General features: G+C 40.8%; 1 protein-coding gene across 3 annotated transcripts in view; it reads left to right on the plus strand.

Moving 5' to 3' along the window:
• The window catches only part of PELI2 (pellino E3 ubiquitin protein ligase family member 2), a 206388-nt gene that overhangs the window by 47469 nt on the left and 138588 nt on the right, over window positions 1-20331 (plus strand). For 2 of the 3 annotated variants that reach the window (XM_013993445.3, XM_084981925.1), the window contains exon 2: window positions 5064-5193. The exons of the other annotated variant lie outside the window; for it this stretch is intronic. In XM_013993445.3, coding sequence (XP_013848899.3) covers window positions 5064-5193 — 130 coding nt within the window. The remainder of the gene's footprint in view (window positions 1-5063; window positions 5194-20331) is intronic. 3 annotated transcript variants of the gene reach the window in all.

Below are 20331 nucleotides of genomic sequence, written 5' to 3' on the forward strand. Positions count from 1 at the left end.
TCTACTCTGTTATACAAGACCCCTCTGTCACATGGTCGGCTAGGGGGGTGTCAGTGCCTGCTCTGTATCCAGCCTCTAAGCCAGGTGCTGGAGGCAGACTTCCCGTTCCTCAGAGGGACAAAGGACCAGATGGGGAGGCGAGAAGGGCCAGGGGAAGATGTGGCAACAGTATTCAGGAGGAGGTGACAGCACTTGCCTTGAGTTAGATCAGGGGTCAAAGGACAGGCTGTGAAGCATGGGAGGGAGGCCATGGCTGAAGGGCTGGGGTTTGCCCGGGGTGTCTGTTCCATGTGACCATTTATGCCTAACTTAGCAGCATAGAACGATCACCATCTTACTTATTGAACCATTCCATGGCCAGGGATATTATGGGCAGTGCTCAACCAGGCAATTCTTCTGTCCCATGTCACTCGGTGGTAGTCGGCAGGCAGATGGACTGGTCTGGAGAGTCCACAATGGCTTCGGTCACACACCTGGTGCCTGGGCAGGGGGTTGGAAGGCTGGGCTCAGCTGGGACCTCTGGCTGGAGCCCCTCCATGTGGCCTCCCCAGCCGCCTGCGGAGGAATCCCACCTGGGGTCCCATGTTTCTTTGGGCAGCTCAGGGCTCGCAAGAGACTTGGGCATAAGCTGCAAGGCTTTTTCAGACCTGGCTTTGGAGGTTTCATCACCTCACTTCCTTCCCATCCTCTTGGCAAGCCAGTCACTCAGGGCAGCCCAGGTGTGGGGAGAGGAGGTTCTGCTCACCCTCCTGGGAGAAGTGATGGGAATTTGTGGCCAGGGTTAATTGACTACACTGTGCTCCTTGATAGGAGACCCACTGAGAGACTAGGGTGGGGAGGAAGGATGGGGCGGTGGTTAGATGATGTGGCCACATGTCCTTTTAGACTTGGAAGCAAAGGTCAAATGATTGTGGGCTGAAGAGTCAGCAGTGGCTAGAAGGGGGACAGTGGGTGTGACAAAGTGACCCTCTGTCAAGGTTCTTGGCTGTGCGAAGATGGGAAAGAGGGGAGGATCAGAAGAGAGGGGCTCATCGTTGGAGGGCTTTGCTGGTTTTTATGTTGCTTGTTTGCTTCGAAGATGGGTGAGGTCACCAACAACCTGTTCTTTTCCAAGTCATACTTGTGTATTTCTACTGACTGGCCTCTCCGCTGATGAAACACTGTTGAAAGTCTCTCTTCTCCTGTCTTTGGTGATTCAGCTGTCTCCTGTTCCTGGTCCTTCTGCCCATGACTAAGAAGGGTTCATTTCTTTAGATGGTTGTTTTTCCCAGGGTCTGTCCTTACCTTGTTTATTCTGTACATCTTGAATAATCTCATCTACTCTCATGATTTTCACTTCCACACCTGGACGGTGAAGGCACTCAAGTTTATAACCTCCCTTGCTTCACACTCATTTTCCCCTGAATGTCCCTATCACTCCTATTTCTAATAATACCATCATCTTGGCCTGGGCCAGAAGGCATGTGACATTCCCTTCCTCCGTCCCTCCCTTCGTGCAGCCAAATGGGTCACCAAGTACTATTGATTTTTGCCTTTAAAATTAAGGTTCTCAACTCTGGCTGCAAGTGAGCAGTACCCATGGAACTTTTAAAAGTTCTGTCCCAGAACTACTGAATCAGCATCTCTTGAGACTTAGGTGTGCATATTTTTATGAAGCTTCCCTGGTAATTCTCATGTTCATCTAGCACTGAAAACAGCTCTCTCAAATTGTCTAATATTCCAGCTCATTTCCACCGTTTGGCCACGGCTATTACAGGTTCCCATAGCAGTTGTAACAAGTGACCGCAGGCTTGGTGGCTTAAACAGCAGACTTTCTCTCTCACGGGTCTGGAGGCCTCAAGTCTTCAAGTCAAGGTGTCAGTGAGGCTGTGATGCCCCTGAAGACCCGGGGGAAGGGTTCCTCCTGGGCTCTTTGCGATTCTGGTGGCTCCTGCATTCCTTGGCCTGGATTGTCTGACTCCCATCTCTGCCTCCATCTTCCCATGTCATCTCCTCTCTCCCCATGTGTCACTTGTCATTGGATGTAGGGCCCTCCGGCAATCCAAGATCTTCTCATCTCCAGATTCTTAACTATATCTGTGGAGACCCTTTTCCCACATAAGATCACATTCACACATTCTGGGGCATGGAGACATCTTTTGGGGGCCACCATTCAAGTCACTGCATTCCTCCTCTGGTTAGCTAGTGTCCCATCTGTTGTCCTGACCCTCATGTGGTTTTGCATCTTGCATGTGCTGCCCTAGCGATGACTTTAGTTGCAATCATGGCTTTGCTTAAATCATCCCAACTCCTGTTCCTCTTAGGGTGAAAGACCATGCCCCTGGCCAGCCACATCCCTCCTCTTGAGCCCTTTGTCCTGGAAGTTCTGAACCACTCCACTCCTCCTTGCCTCTGTACCTACAACTGCCCTCCACCCCTCATTTAGTCTTGTTCAGATTTCAGCACAGTTCACACAGCGTCTCCTCCACAAAGGTCTTCCCTAATGCTTCTCCTCACATGCTTTGTGTGGCTGGTGCATCTTGTTGAATCATTGTTTTATTATGCTTGTGCTTGTGCCTTTCTCTGCTTTTAAGTGGAGAACTCTGAATACAGGGTGGCTGACATCCATCATTGTAGCTTTATACTTGGCATCATAAATATTGAATGAATAACCTGATTAGAAACTTATCTCCTCATGCTGCTGTTTCTCCCCCTCTTACCTCAATTATTTCCGATAGGATTTTTCACTGGCCACAATGTAGATGTATTAATTAGGCATAGTCAGTAGGCTGGCACATTATTTGCTTAACCTGCAGTATCTGCGCATCTCTGCTCAGGCAATTTAAACATGTCTGCATATGTTATGGTTGACATTTCTGCTTTTTCTGTTTTCACCTTTATATTGGATATGGCTTTGGGGTTGCCAGTGGCAGAAACCAACCTGAGTTAGCTAAAACGAGAAAGAATTTCATGAATAAGGGTCAGAGTACGTCTGGGCCAGGAGAAGCCCTGAAAGATGCTATTTCCATGTCTTTTTATTGCTTTTGTCCCTGTTCATCTGCCTTGCTTCTCACTTCGCTGCTGCTTCATCATGTGACAGATTGTGACGTGCCCACAGCTCCTGCGCTTACTGTTTCCAGCTCTGGCCATCCACAGTGACTGGCCAGTTGGCTCGCAGTCCCAGCTCTGCATTTTCCTGGATGAGAATGTCATTGGCCAGCTTGGGCCGGATGTCCACCTCCAGCCATTCAGCTCTGGGGTGGTGTGGAGGGTGGTGGCCTGGCCTTTTCGTTCAAACATGCTGCCAGGGCATGCCTTAGGGAGTTCAGGGCTAGATTCCCAAGACGGAATGTCCTCGTGAGCAGATAGATCTCTTTAAAAGCCTCTGCCACTCTCTTACTAGGTTCTAATGGATTCTAGTGGGTTTCTAATGGTTGTTTTCTCAGGGATATGTTCATTATCGTAGCGATCACAAACATTATTTAAGACAATAATGTACATTCTTCTGATCCTGCCTCAGAAAAAGGAGAGGAAGAAGACTTGAAATGTCTGTATTCCAGAGACATTTCTATGTAGCTGCTGTTCCTTTGTGATGGAAGTGGAAACAGATTAAAAACACAGCAGGAGTGACTTCTGGTGATAATTTAAATCCACAGGCATACTGTGGCTACTGACGTCTACACCAAACACCACAACCCCCCTATTCCGACTTTTGCTGTGCTCAGTGGGCCTCGCATCCCCTTTGCCACCATGCTGTCTGGTGTGATGGAACAAAAAGGCAAGACTTTGTGGAGAGGTTGAAGCCACTGGAGGTGCTATTCCTGGCTTTGGTGTCCGGAGGGAGCCTTGGAGTGGTTATGTCTACCTGTGTAAATGTGAAACAATTCCTTTCTCTCTTTTGTTTCTCTTCTTGGAAAGAACTTCTGCCAGAAGGGATTTAGAGAATAGTCATGGCAATGTGACAACACGAGACAGCGGTTAGAACATACAGGGACCTGTCATCCAGAGTCAGAAAATGCAGGTGGAAATGGACATACTCCTGCAATCCTGCATTTCTTTTGGACACTGGTATTAGCTTAAGGCATTAATTCAGGAAGTCTGTTTAAGGACAATAACATTTCCCAGGTGACTTTTAAAGATATTTGATAGTGTGTGGACTACAGCTCATCTTTTTACTTTTGGGCCTTTTAATGTGCAGCCTTCTTGTAGAGTCATGTTTTATGTTTAATTTTTGCAGGCTACTTTTTGCTAACCTGACAGTAAGGGTTCAAATAGAAATGGGAATGAAAGTGGAGAATTGGGAACTTTTAGGAATGCTAGTAACTAAATTTGGTCTTCTTACAAATAAAGATCTTATAGCCATTAACATGATTTGAGCGTGAGAGATGAGGTTTAATTAGTATGCTATTTTCTAACTAGTTCATTTAAAAATATTTCTTGAGTGTTTCTCTGGGGTCCATTAGAACGCCGCTTGCTGAATTGAGCCAGCACTAATACGGCCTCTGCAGAATTCTCATTTGCTTATTTATACTCTGACTCTTTCCGAAAAGATTTGAAGAGTCTGACTTTGTAGAGTAAGAAACCCATAATTACTTTGTACATCACTCTTAAATTAAGTTTCTGGAAGTGATTTGAATTTCATTACAGCTGAAGTCTGTAAGTCTGTTTTGCAGCCTTTTCCTTTTGTGGGGTGTTTAATGGGCAATTCTTTATGAGTTTTCCTATCTTTTCCCTTATCCCACTGAACTTTTATTCTTTTTTTTTTTTTTTTTTTTTTTGGTCTTTTTGCTATTTCTTTGGCCGCTCCTGTGGCATATGGAGGTTCCCAGGCTAGTGGTCGAATAGGAGCCATAGCCACCGGCCTATGCCAGAGCCACAGCAACGTGGAATCCGAGCCGCGTCTGCAACCTACACCACAGCTCACGGCAACGCTGGATCGTTAACCCACTGAGCAAGAGCAGGGACCGAACCCGCAACCTCATGGTTCCTAGTCAGATTCGTTAACCACTGTGCCACGACGGGAACTCCTGAGCTTTTATTCTTAATGCCTTACAGATAAATAAACCCTTCATCTCTGTTTATAGGTACAATGGTGCTTTACCTAATGGAGACAGAGGCCGGAGGAAAAGCAGGTTTGCGCTCTACAAGCGGCCGAAGGCCAATGGAGTCAAACCCAGCACAGTTCATGTGATTTCCACACCGCAGGCATCCAAGGTAGGGGCTCCTTGGAGTGGGGCAGACTGACGGTGACTCATGGTTACTCTGCATCAGCTGCTTTTTCCTTTGAGTCTCATTTCTCGATGGGGAAGTTTCTCAGTCTTTTGAGCTGGATAATCTTGCTCGTTGGAGGCTGTCCTGCGCTTTGTATGTTTGGCAGCCTCCTTGGCCTCTACTTGCTAGATGCCAGTAACACATCAGACCCTACCCCTCACCCCTAACCTCCCCCACCACTGGGACAACCAAAAGTGTCACCAGACCTTGCCTCATGTCCTCTGGGAGGTGGGTGGGGGGGCACATCCTTCCCTAGGTCGCCCCATAATGAATCACTGCTTTAGGATGTAGTGGAATTAGTATGTATTAATTGAGAATAGTTGTGGTTGAGAGAAAAATGATGTTCTTTAACTTGAAGAGAGTTTTGTTTTAAATCTTGGCTGTTTTCCTTCCGTTAATTGAATAGTAGGTGTTTTCACATAAACTACTTGGACATGCAATTGAATTTGTGTAATTAGTAGAAAAATTGTAAGTAAACAGATCTCAGTGCTGTAGGAAGTCTATTATTCATGTTTCCTGTTGTAAGTTTGAAGTATATAAAATGTTAATTTCTTTATGATGATTTCATTTGTTTTCTGATATGTAAGTGGAGGGGAAACCTGCATTTCCATTCTGGTTGATATATTCTATCTATTAGATTTATGATAGTTTTTCCTTTAATTAAATCAGTTAATTCATAATGTTTCCTTTTCTATAAAATAATTATATTTCCCTGAATTATTTCATTTGGGGTGTTGGCTGTATGTGTTTGTTTGTCATAATGGGTTTGGATCATCTGGAATAAGTAAGAGACTTGATTCCTATTTTTACTGAAAAACAATGGCTCAAGGAGAATAAAAGCCTCATGAAGCGCATGTGGTATTTATACTTCGTCTTAGAAGCAGATCATCCTTGTGAATGGTTTTATTTTAAAAGCTCCTGTTGTCATTTCTGCAGGAGCGCCATGGAAAAAGTTTGCTAGAATGTGCCAAGTAAGATCATCCTGTATTAGTGCGGGAATGGTTAAATCAGAAAATGTCAAACACCAAGGGAACAGGAAAGAGAAATATATAGCAACCAAGTTTTTGGCTGGAAAAAGGGAAATAAAGTAAAAGTTTTAGGATGGGAAGGACACTTGTAGGGAAAACAAAGGAAATCAGTCTTACAAAGGTTCTGAGAAAAGGAGGAAGTGAAATAGCAGCAGAATCTTGGAAGGTCAGAGAAGTATGAGAAACATTTTAGAGTCCAAAAATACTTGGTGAAGAAGGATCCTAAGACTAATGTTTTTAAGCATGTGGTGAGTGCCAAGAATATTCTAATGTAGAGGTGGTCCTTATAATTTTGTCTGTATGTTGATGTTTATCTTTCCTTCCTCTGGCTCTGTACATTATTACGTTTACTTTTTTTTTTTTTTTTTTTTTTTTTAAATCTCAGAGTTTATATTCACGCAGTGGCTTCAGCTATTTTAAAATACATTATGGAAATCTTTGAATACTCAGGCTTCATGTTAAGATAGACCATGAAATATATCTTCCAGTAGCTTCTGTTGGAAGACCATTGATGGCACTTTGTACTCATTTACCCACCTCCGTCTGTTCCAGTTTTAGCTTTTTATATTTTACCTTTATACCTAGATTTTACCTGAGGTTATTTAGATTTTAAGTTTTTTGGAAGCTGTCTGTCAAAATCTGTGTTGAGCAATATTGCTGACAATACTAATAGTAGAGAAAGTTGGGTTTTGGTTTTACAACCTGAGGAAAATAGATCGTCAGGGCCTCGGTTTCTTCATTTATAAAATGAATGAGGTAGCTATGGGCAGGGCCCTGCTGAATCAGGTAAGGTACTCTAGTTGTAAGTGACAGAAATGATTCTGGCTAAAAAAAAACAAAAAAAAAAAAAAGAGAGAAAACATGGGGACATTATTAAAAGTGTGGGCGTTCTCCTTGTGGCTCATTGGTAACGAACCCAACTAGTATCGGTGAGGATGTGGGTTTGATCCCTGGCCTCACTCAGTGGGTTAAGGATCCAGTGTGGCTGTGGCTGTGGTGTAGGGCAACAGCTGTAGCCTGGGAACTGCCATGTGTTACAGGCCCTAAAAAGACCCCCCCCCCCAAAAAAAAAAGGTAGCCAGGACGCTTAGAATGAGTAACCAGGCTCTGTGGAAAGAAAACCACAGTAGCAACAGGAGTTAACATAGGTACTCTTTAAGGGTGTCATAAAGTGCCTTGACTCCAGCTACCTTCTGTTGCTTTTAAATGTTTTAAATTTTCAGGAGAGAACCTGATAGGTTTACGCAGGGTCATTTAAGCAGGACCAAGGGAGATGCGTAGATAAAGATTTAAGGTGAGCTGACCGGCCACCCCATGTTGCCTTTTCCTTATTCATCTTGGTACCTGTGTGTCGAGGACCTTGTACATAACATGTCATCCTTCCTGATGCAGCACCTCAGTCACAGATCCCTCATTTCTGTTCCCTCTCAAACTCCCACCCCGGTCTCTCTGCTGCTGCTGCTGCTGCTGCCACCTGGCCTGTTGTCCCCCTAGACCAAGTCTCTTATGTATTTAACCTTTCCTTCAAATGCCCTTCCTCATCCTCACCATAACTGAATCCTGGTTTTGCACCAGTAGACTTTTTTTTTTTCAGCTCATGGAACTAGAAATGATTTCATTTTGTTTCCATTTCCATCTCTTCTTTTGTAACCCTGCATTATTCACTTAAGCTATACCTTTTCTCCCTACCCCTGACTTTCTGGCCCTCCAGTGCACTCTTCTGTGTTGGAGCCACTTCAGTGACTCAGAACCTAGCCTAGCCTCTGTCACTCCCCAGGCCCCTTTCAACTATATATTAGCATCCGAGGTGCATGGCACTTTAACTTTCAATTTCAGACTCACTTCTCTTCCATTTTTTCCACCGACAGAGTGGACCTTATAGCACATTGTCACTTGTAAATAACCAGAACTTCTAGTTCATTCTGCCTGTTCATTCTATACATATGCTTTCCTTATCTGATTTCATCAATGCATCCATCCTTTTAGCCTGTCCTTATACACCATGGTTGTTGGCCCACTTGGCTTTTCCAGTTATATGTTAACGCCACCCCAGGTTTCCTTTCTCACCCTTTTTCGTGCATCCCTGGCTTTTGGCCCATTCCCAGGCCCTGCTGGAGTGTTGTTACCTTATTTCTCACTCGCCTGATTTCCCATCCAAATGCCAGTAAAAGCTGTTAGACCCTGAATTGCAGGGCCTTGCTGTGAAATTTCTGGTTCTGCAGTATTGATAATGAGAGAATTGTCTTTGATTGGAGTTGGACAAGTGAGCCCTAGAAGGGTTCAGGGTGGTTAACATGGTTAGGATTTGAGTGGTGGGCCTTTGGATTATGCTGTTTCTTCCCTCTGCCTCAGTCTTTCCCTCTGCCCCAGTCTTTCCCTCTGCCCCACAGTCTGGGGGCAGACCAGGCAGTCAGTACCCCTTTGCTGATGATGGTGACAGCTGGGAAATGGGACCACTTAGTCTTGCACGCCTCCCAGTGTCCAAGCTAAGTCAGGTGTGGGTGGCAAGTACGTGCCACTGTTGTGTCATTGCTATTTGTGTCATCTTCATTTGTGTACATATTTCCTCTTGGAATAGTAGCACTCAAAGATATTTCTCCTGTTACATAATGTGTTTTAAGAAAAATAATCCCGGAAGTGTTGTTTTACTTTTAGCAGTTCTGGTTCATGGACATAGAGCATTTAGTAATTTATTCACACATTCATACTCAATAAATATTTATTTAGCTCTTTTCTGTGGCCAGGTATCATGCTAAGTATGGGATGTACTATGAGGGGCCAAAACATGTACGCATGGAGCTAATCCTCTGTGAATAAAATAATGAGGAGTCATGCAGGTGCATTCTTATTGCATGTTTTGAAAAGCATGGTGCAGAAAGAGAGTAAGGTGCTGTGAGAAGAGGAGGAGTTTAGTCTGGGTGGACGGAGAAGGGACCTCTGAGGACTGTGAGGACTGTGAGCTGCAAGCTGGAGGGTAAGGAGGAGTTAGCCAGGCCAGCAGAGAGGTCTGGCCTCTTGTGGTCCCAGTTGGAGAATTTGGATTGTTTTCCAGGGGGAAACGGTGAAGGGTGTGAAGCAGGGTGGCATAATATGACTGAGAACTTAAGGAGATTTCTGCTCCTTTATTTACTTTTGAATGATGGAGGGAATAATGATTTTGCTCTCACTTAACCTGTAAATAGTCTGATGGCGGGGATGGGGATGGTGCCTGATAGGTAAATACGTTGCTGGTTACATGGTTTAAATTCAGCAGCATTGCAGTGGAAAACTCTTCAACATGGCTTTCCCTCTTAGATGGTGCTTTATCGAAATCTCCTTTTTGGGGTATTTTTACATTTAAAAAATAACTTAACTGTCACTTTGTTCCATTTGGCATGATTTCAGAATGGAAAATATCAGTGGTCTTGGAATGATAGTTGAGAGAAAAATTAGGACCGTTTTAATGGGATTGTTTCAACCAGGACTTCTCTTCAGCTCTTTGCACTGCAATGGCTCTACTGGAGGATAAGTTATTAAAACTCTTCCTTGTCGGTCAATGAATAATATGGTCATAACTGTGAGAAGTGGTGGAAGTAATCATATAAATTTCAGTGTGAACTCATTACTTCAAGCTAATTTCCTAGGCTTTAGTGAGGTCTGTTTTTGTATCACTCACTGTCTGTCCACCCCAGGTCTTCATGGCAATGGGTAATATATCTCTACTGTGCAAATTCATTGTGAAGCTGGAGCCTTCTCTGCTTAAAGAGATTCATCTGATTATCATTAGCCTCAGAGTTTCTGCTATGGCTTTTAAATAGTTGAGTTTTAAATAGTTTTTATTTGGGGAGTTCCCTTTGTGGCACAGCAGAAACAAACCCGACTAGGATCCATGAAGATGCAGGTTTGATCCCTGGCCTTGCTCAGTGGATTCCGGTGTTGTCATGAGCTGTGGTGTAGGTCACAGATGCAGCTCAGATCCCTCGTTGCTGAGGCTGTGGCGTAGGCACAGCTCCATTTTGACCCCTAGCCTGGGAACCTCCATATGCCCTGGGTGCAGCCTTAAAATAGCAAAAAAAAAAAAAAAAAAAGTTTTTATTGTGGTTTCTTTCCTTGTTATTGCACTATAATTCTTGCGTTAGTATGGTCTGGTGTTTTGATATTTATAAGTTCAGAATATATTATTTTATTATGAAGGAAGAGGCAGCAGTTTTATACTTTTCCGTATCATAAACATGAATCTGTCAGAGAAGATAAAAAATAGCAGTAAGTCAAAGTCCAGGATATCTCTTGACACCGTACAGGAATACAAACCTAAGACAAATCATTTGTATTTTTAGAATGAAAAACAACTTTTTTTTTTTTTTTTTAATGGCTGCACCCACAGTATATGGGAGTTCCCAGGCCATCGATTGAAACTAAGCCACAGCTGCAGCAGTGCCACGTGCCTTAACTCACTGTACTGGGCTGGGGATCTAACCCATGCCTCCACTGCAACCCAAGCCACTGCAGTGAGATTCATAACCCACTGCTCCACAGCAGGAACTCCAAATTTGATTACGTTAACAAAAAATAGAAACGTAAACAACCTAACTTTATACCTCGAGGAACTAGAAAAGAACGAATCAAGCCCAAAGTTAGTAGAAGAAAGGAAATAATAGTGATCGGAGCAGAAATGAATGAAATAGAGATAAAAAGACAATAGAAAAGATTAATGAAACTAAGAGCTGTGTTTTTTTGAAATAGAAACAAAATAGACAAATCTTTAACTAGACTCAAGGAAAAAAGAGAAGAGAAAGTTAGAAATGAAAGAGATGTCACAGCTGATACCACAGAAGTAAAAGAATCATAAGAGACTGCTGTGAACAATTATATGGCAGCAAATTAGTCAACCCAGAAGAAATAAGTTCCTAAAAGCATGTAACCTACCAAGACTGAATCATGGCAAAATAGAAAATCGGAACAGACCAATTATTAGTAAGAGATTGAATCAGTAATCAAAACCTCCCCAAAAATGAAAGCTCAGGACCAGATGACTTCTGGTGAATTCTACCAGTCCCTCTTAAATTCTTCCAAAAAAATTGAAGTGGAGGGAATCCTTTCAAACTCATTTTATAAAGCCAGCATTACCCTAATACCAAAACCAGACAGGACCCCACAAGAAAATAAAAATGCATACTAATATTCCTGATGAGCATAGAAGCAAAAATCCTCAACAGAATTTTAATAAACCAAATTTTACAGTACATTAAAAAGATAATATACCATATCAAGAGAGACTTATTCTCTCTTGATATGGTACACATTAATAATATGGAGGATAAAACCATGTGTTCATCTCCATAAGTGCAAAAGAGACATTTGACAAAACCCGCTTGATTTGACATCTCTTTGTTATTAGAAAAAAAGAAACCTCAAACTGAACACAGATGAAATTTACTTCAATGTAATAAAGGCCATATAAGATAAATCCACAGCTGACATCATAATCAACACTGAAAAACCAAAAGCTTTTTGCCTAAGATCAGAACCAAGACAAGGATGCCCACTCTGGCCACTTTTATTCAACATAGTACTATAAGTCCTAGCCGGAGCAATTAGGCAAAAGAAAGAAAGAAAAAGCATCCAGATTGGGAAAGAAGTAAAACTATTTCTGTTGCAAATGACATGAAATTGCTTATACAAAACCTTAAAGACTCCACCAAAATACTGTTAAAACTAACAAACAAATTCATTGAAGTTTTAGGATACAAAAATCAATATACAAAAATCAGTAATGAATCATCAGAGTAGTGAAGAAAACAATCCCATTTTCAATTGCATCAAAAAGAATCACATACCCTGGAATAAATTTAACCAAAGACATGAAAGATCTGTTCATGGAAAACAAAATTCATTGATGAAAGAAATTGATAAAGACAAATAAATGGAAAGATACTCTGTGCTCATGGATTGGAAGAATGAGTACTGTTAAAATGACAGTACTATCCTAAGCTATCTACAAATTCAGTACAATCTCTATCAAAATTCTAAGAGCATTTTTCATAGGGATAGGACAAGCCATTCTAAAATTTGTATGGAATCAGACAAGACCCCAAATAGGCAAAGCAACTGTAAGAAAGAACATGATACTGGCAGTATCATGCTGTCTTATTGCAAACTATATTAATGAGCTATAGTAATCAAAATCATATGGTTTTTCAGACACAAAGATCAGCAGAACGTAATAGAGAACCCAGAAATAAACCCACATGTATATTGTCAATTTATGTCAAAGGAGTCAGGAATACTGAATGGAGCAAAGATGGGCTCTTCAATAAATGGTGTCGGAAAAATTGGACATCCACATGCAAAAGAATGAAACCGGACCACAGACACAAAAATCAACTCAAAATGGATTAAAGATTTAAATATGAGACCTGAAACCATAAAAAAACAGAAAAAACAGCTTTTTGACATTGGACTTGGTGATGATATTTTGGATTTGACACCAAAAGCAAAGACGAAACCAAAAATAAACAAGTGGCTCTACATCAAACTAAAAGGCTTCTGTGCAGCAAAGGAAACCATCAACAAAGTGAAGAGGCATCCTACTGAATGGGAGAAAAATTTACAAATCATGTATTTAATAAAAGGTTAATACCTAAAATATAGAGAGAACTCATACAACTCAAAAGCAGAACAAAAGGAAACCTAAACAATATAATTAGAAGATAAGCAAAGGGAAGTTCCTGTCATGGCTCAGTAGTAACAAACTCAACTAGTGTCCATGAGGACTCGGATTTGATCGCCGGCCTTGCTCAGTGGGTTAAGGATCCAGCATTACCATGAGCTGTGGTGTAGGTCACAGATGTAGCTCATATCCCGCATTGCTGTGGCTGTGGCATAGGCTAGCAGCTGCAGTTCTGATTCAACCTCTAGCCTGGGAACTTCCATATGCCACAAGTGTGGCCCTAAAAAGACAGGGGGGAAAAAAAAAGGGATCTAAAAGACATTTTTTTTTTCAAAGAAGACAACCAAATGTGCAACAGGTACGTGAAAAAGTACTCGACATCATTAATCATCAGTGAAACACAAATCAAAACCACAGTGATATCACCTCCTGCCTGTTAGACTGGATGTTATCATAAAGACATGAAATAACAAGTGTTGGGGTAGATGCAGCGAAAAGGGAACCCTTTGTGCTGTTGGTGGGATTGCAGATTGGTGGAACTATTACGTAAAACCGTATGGAGGTTTCTCAAATAACTGAAAATACAATTACCATATGATCCAGCAGTCCAGCTCCTATATATATATCCAAAGGAAAACAAAATCTCAAAGAACTATCTGCACTCCCATGTTCATTGCATCATTATTCACATTAGTCAAGGTATGAGAAAAACCTAAATATTCATCAGCAGTTGAAGTGATAAAGACTTGGTATGTGTGTATACACACACACACACACAATGGAGGCTTATTCACCCATGAGAAAGAAGGATATCTTGCCATTTGTGACAACATGGATGAGGACCTTATTATGCTAAGTGAAATAAGTCGCATAAAGAAAGATACTGTGCATCACTTATAAATAGAATCTAAAATACGGACTCAAACCCAGAGACTAGAATGATAGTTATTATCAAGGGATGGGGGAATTGAGGAGAGGTTGGTCAAAGTGTACAAATTTCCAGTTATAATTTGAATATGCTCTGGAGATCTCATGTACAGCAAGGTGGTTTTAGTTAATTATACTGTTTTATATACTTGAAAATTGCTAAGAGAGTAGATTTCAATTTTCTCACTGTAAAAAATGAAATGGTAATTTTGTAACATGATGAAAGTGTCAGCTGTAAGGATATGGAGGTTACCATTTTGCAATATAAACATATCAAATCAACATATTGTGTACCTTAAAGTTATTCAGTGTTATGTGTCAAACATATTTCATTAAAACTTGGGAAAAAAAGATCAGTTTCCCCAAAAAAGTCAGATAACTTTTCAAAAACATTTTATCAAAGAGTATTGCCAAAGCAAAGGAAAATATTTATGAACTACCAACACAGTATATTGTGTGGTCTAAAATGACTTTCTCACTTGAAGTATTTATTAAGACTTCAAAAAATAGTTTTTATACAAATGTATCATGGCAGTTAGAGTTATGGTCTTGATTGTTGCGAACATATCTATTAAGATGACAGAACAACTTTTTGGAAAACATAAATTAGGACAGTAAAATTTCAGTCATTTGCAAATCTCCAGCCATTTCACATAGAAGTGGTTTAATATACTTAAAATTCAGTATTCAGAACTTTGAAGGTAGGTAGTGGTTTTTGTTGATTTCATGACGTTGGAAGGAACAACATCTGAGATATATTAAACTTTATTATCATACTCAAGAAGGTGGTCTCAATGAGAAATATTTACATGAAAATTTTATGAATTTTGTACAAATGGGTATAAGTATAATGCTAGGAAATAAAAAAGTCTGAAATTCTAGAAAAACTTTGGATATTTTAATTTGATGTTTGACCTGTTACTTTCGTTATCTCTGGATCATGGCACAAAAATAAACCAAATAAGCATTTTTTTCCTGATCTTTTTTTATTTGCTGTGTAATTTAACTCTCTGGTGTTTATTTGATATATATTTCTTAAGAACTTGAAATAATGAAGTGCAGTTTAGAACTGTGCGGGTCCACTTACACATTCAATGATTTTTTTTTTTTTTTTTTAATAAAAACTGTAGTGTTACATGGTCCATGGTTGGTTGAATCTCTGGATACAAAGGAACCATGTAAATAAACGGAGAGCTGACTATAAGTTATACTCAAATTTTCTGCTGCATGGAGTGTTGGTGCTCCTAACTGCCCTGTTGTTCAAGGGTCATCTGTATTTGCCTTTGAATGGACAGCCTGGGTATGCAAATTCAGTTTGGAGATTATATAAATACTTGATTTTTGACTTTAATAGAAGTTGTGATTTAGCATTTAGAGATTTAGCTTTATTATTATACGCTCTTCTAACCATTTTTATTTCTTTGGTTTTAGAAGAAAATTTCTAATTATTAAAATGGATGGATTTCTTTGACAAATAATAGGTGATAGAACATATAAAATCGTAAAACACTGGAAACTGATAACGAAGCAGAAAATATTAGAGAAACAAATAAATTTGAAATGAAGTAAAATATTCCATGAGAAAAATTATTAAATTATCCAACAAGTTACATGAAAATACACTTACCTGATGACAGATCTGAAGAATACAATTAACTTTTAATAACTTCTTTTTAATTTATTAGTTCTTAAAATTTGGCCAGTCGATGTTTTTAAAGTGCCGTAGATTGAACAAAATTTCGTAAAATTAAGCTAGATAATTAAATGTGACAGTCCAGTAAGTGATCTTCATAGTGGTGATAGAAGTAGTGAATATTATTAAGACTAGATAAAATTGAATTTAATTGACATTAGTTCAACATAAGATAATACAAGATTTGCCAGGAGCAGTGTTATGTTATGGGGAAAATCTGTATACCAAGACTCAATTCACCCATTGTCTTTCAGTTAAATAGGAGATGTTATTGGAAGAGTTTGGTTTGTTATATTAAATCATATCTCAGACATTGCTTAGCTGTGACAGATACATCAAACAGAGGATCATACCAGTATTTCCTAACAATTAACAGATGACTTAGAAATTATTAGCATGATTTGATGAGTAGTTGGTACTCTAACTTGAAGTTTTATTTATCCCTGAAGAATAAATGGGAATGTTGAAAATTTTTTATTTATATATTTAATTTTTATTATGATTCTGATATTTTCAGAATTGTTAAATATTGTCACTCCTAATGGGAATAATTTTGATATATCATAATTAGATGAATATCTCATGTTTTACATGAGTTTTAGTATCAATAATTGGTTATTATTATCTAATACACTTGTGTAAATATTGACTCAGTATCTTTACTGATTTTTTCCTCAATTTTTTGATCATTTTATTTATTCATTCATTCATTCATTCATTCATTTTTGTCTTTTGTCTTTTTAGGGCTGCACCCATGGAGGTTCCCAGGCTAGGGGTCAAATCAGAGCTGTAGCTGCTGGCCTTACGCCACAGCCACAGCAGCATCAGATCTGAGCCATGTCTGCAACCTACACCACAGCTCAAGGCAATGCCGGATCCTTAAACCACTGAGCTAGGCCAGGGATTGAACTCGCGTCCTCATGGACCCTAGTTGGGTTTGTTTCTGCTGAGCTCGACAGGAACTCCTTGGTAGTTTTATTACTGGAAATAGTGTTACGTGTAGCAATTTGTGAGTTGTTCTCTTCTTTTCCTTTTTTTTTTTTTTTGGCTTAGCTTTGGCTTCTGTTGTTGGCAAAGTAAGCAAAAGTAGGCTTTCTTGTTGAAGTACATTTTCTTTCAAATCATCTAAATAAAATGTTGAGAATTTTTACTGCTGTGTGTAAATGAGGCAGCTTGACTTGTACTGAGACTGCGTAATTAGCACCTTTTTTTTTTTTTTTTTTTTTTTTTGCCTTTTGTCTTTTGTTGTTGTTGTTGTTGCTATTTCTTGGGCCGCTCCCGCGGCATATGGAGGTTCCCAGGCTAGGGGTTGAATTGGAGCTGTAGCCACCGGCCTACGCCAGAGCCACAGCAACGCGGGATCCGAGCCGCGTCTGCAACCTACACAACAGCTCACGGCAACGCCGGATCGTTAACCCACTGAGCAAGGGCAGGGACCGAACCCGCAACCTCATGGTTCCTAGTCGGATTCGTTAACCACTGCGCCACGACGGGAACTCCTAGCACCATTTTTAATTCAGATTTGTGTGAGTGTCTTTCAGGTAGGTTTTAAGATGCTTTATAGTACTTTTACAATTAAAGTTTGAAGCGTGATTCATTGGCTACCGAGAATAATTCCATAAAGTTGAAAAATACTACCTTTTTCTTAGTTTCTGCAATTAATATAGTGTGGCACTAACATTTTTGTTTTCTCTAACCCTTCTTCTAGCATGTGTGGTTTCATCATTTCAAGCAGTAACAACTCATGGGATTTTTTTTTTTTTTTCCCGTGTGTACAGAATATAATTACAAGGTCATTGCTGCCTTCTCTTCTTATAAACATTAAAAAAAATTTTTATTATAGTTAACACACCACACAGCAAAGCAGACGTTTAGATTAAATATCAATGAACAGAAGAAAAGGCACAGAGAAATGTTTAAACTTCTGCTTTGCTGTGTGGTGTGGGCAGAATTATTCATTGCTTTCTGGCAAGAGAGATACTTTTGTCTTCTTTTCTGTACATAGGATGTGGTTGGCTGAATATCTCTGCACCCCCACCCGCAAGATGCTGCCATGTTGTGATCTCTGGGACCTGTGCGTATATTGCATAGCAGAAGGGACTTTGCAGATGGAATTTAGGTCATGGAGCAGGGAGGTTATCTTGGATTATCAGGGTGGGTAGTGTAATCACAAGGGTCCCTAAAAGTGGAAGGCAAGGTAGAAAACTCAAAGATGTTGGAGGAGGAAGAACAGGAGAGTTTGAAGCATGAGCAGAACTCAGCTTGCGGTCTCCGGATTTGAAGATGGGGGAAGGAGCCTGTGAGCCTAGGAATGTGGGCAGTGTCTGGGAGCTGAGAGGAACAGTGGCCGGCAGCCCAGGGAGACGGGGACCTTGGTCCTATGGTCACACGGAACTCAGTTCTGACAACAACTTGAATGTCCAGAGGCAACTAAAGGAGCTCAACAGCCCTCCTGACCCCTTGAGTACAGCCTTACGAGCCTTAGGCAGAGAAACCGGCCAGTCCTACAGACCCACAAACCTGTGAGATAATAAATTTGTAGTTGTTCGTAGCTGCTTAGTTTTGGGATTTTTTACAGCAACAAGAGAAAACTTCCATATACTATTTCATGGGACATGAAATACACAGTACCTTGAATTATGGAGCAGCTCTTAAACTTGTGTTGTGGGGAAACAAAGAAAGAGGTGGGGAGCCATCAAAGAATTGGGAACCGCAGAAGGAGGTTTGGGGTTCCCTCCTTTTGGATCCAGATATTGGAGCAGGAAAGCTTGACTCTAGGATGCAGTGATTTAATTATTATTGTGATTATCTGCATTACTCTTCTATAATAATTATACTATTGACTTGATTCATGTATTAGTTGGAGAAATCAGATTTAATTTGTGTTGTCCTGAAAACATAATCTTATGAAAGAGTTGCTTTTAACATGTCAGTGTGGGAGAAAACTTGTATTTATACTTATAATTATGCCTTTGCTCAAACTTACTTGAATTATGACTCTGCTTCAGGCACTTACACCCATTCTGTCTTATTGGGGGAAGAGGAGACTCTCTTGCTATAACTTTGCTTAATAAAAACATGAAATATGAAAGTTGGAAGGACCTATATTCATACCGACTAATTTTACACACAGGAGACTTCAAGAAGTTTAGAGGAGCCCAGTAAGTCACTAAGCTGGGTGTTGTGTGTTGCTCACAAGCATTAGGCTCAGGTTGTAATGTGGAAAGTACCATGAAGGGCAGGAACCAAGATGGGTTTTGTTCTGATTCACGCCCCCCCACCATCAGGGGTGTGACTTGGAAAATCCATTTCTTTCCAAACTAGGACTGCTGTAATGATCAAATAAATGAATGTGATATTTGTCAGTAGAATAGTAGTTACTTTGTCGACTTAAGGATTACTAGCATTGTTAGGAGAAGCCATCCAGTTGGCAATCAGATGCTTTACAGGGAGAGCCTTTCGTACAGAAGGAACAGTGATGGAGACTTGAATTGAAGTAGCTGCAGTGGGAGTTATGGCAGCATGCAGCAAAAGGTACATCAAAATGAATTCTGTGCAGCTGAATAGAAGTCCTCGCCTTAGAGGAAGGGTCGCGGAGGTATTGTGGGCTGACCTGAACTTGCTGAGGCCTGTTTTGTTATACCTTTGCCTTTCACATTGAAGTGCACAATTGACCTTATCTTTTGTGAAAAAATACTTTGGCCTCTTTGAAGTCTTGTGCTGCTGGCAGATTCACACGGATGCCTACTTACAAGCTCTTTATTGATCATACTTGTGGCACGGGTGGCAGGTATGGCGTGCATGAGTGGCTTCAGGAACCTTTGCTTTTGTCCCACCAGAGTTTGAGTTAACAGGAAGAAGTGTGGTAGAGGGCTCCTGCTCATCCTGCTTTGCTCCTTATCCTGCTGTCAGGTGAGCCCTGCAGGACCACCCCCTTCTCCTTGTGTTTCAGCCTGATGTTCAAGGTTAATTCCCTGGGTGGCCATGTTTTCCCTCCCCTCCATGCCTCCCATGTTCTCATTTCTTGAAATGTGTTAAGCCTCGTATACAAACCTGCTCTCCTACCATCCTTTAGAACATAGCCCAGGTGTCATTTCCCCCTAGAAACTCTTTGACACCCCAGCCTTAGTCCTGCTGTCAACCCCCCTCAAGTTCAGAAAACATGTGTAAATCTCCATAAGGGCTCTGCCGCTGTGTTAGAGCTGTTGGCTTGCGCTCTCGAACTGTGGGGGCAGCAAGCTCTTTGAAGGAAGGGCTATCTTTCCTGTCTGTATTACCGCTGCTCCACATAGTTTGTGCTATAAGTGACCAGATGGTGTGACCTTGCTGGAGCATGAGCTGGGACAGCTGGCCATTCTGATGGGTCAGTGACTAATGTGTAGGGACCCTGCAAACCCATAGACACATGCACAGATCAGTTGAAAGTTCAGGCACATTTAGTAAATTAAAACAACCCTTTTCCTATCAGTTTCCAAGTTTTTTCTATTGTAAATAACATAGAGATAGCCAGTTTTGTACAAAAACTTAGGTACATCTCTGGTGTTTTTTCCTTCTGATTCTAGAAATCACGTATTTTTTATTTCAAAAAGAAACATTTAAGTTTGGCACAAGATGAGAATTGAAGGACACATGTGGGCTTTGGAGTTTTGACTTCCTGAATTCCTAGTTTCCCCCATTTACTAGCTGTAGACTCTTGGGCAGAATACTTTTCTGAGGCTCACTTTCCACTTTCCTAAAATAGAGATTTATATCAGTCAGCACAGGCCAGGTTGTCCCGCAGGACC

The sequence above is a fragment of the Sus scrofa genome, chromosome 1, assembly GCF_054392235.1.
Source record: "Sus scrofa isolate SSC_HxYL_T2T_F1_AM1 chromosome 1, Sscrofa_HxYL_maternal_Yorkshire_Landrace_v2.0, whole genome shotgun sequence".
NCBI classification, from domain to species: domain Eukaryota; kingdom Metazoa; phylum Chordata; class Mammalia; order Artiodactyla; family Suidae; genus Sus; species Sus scrofa.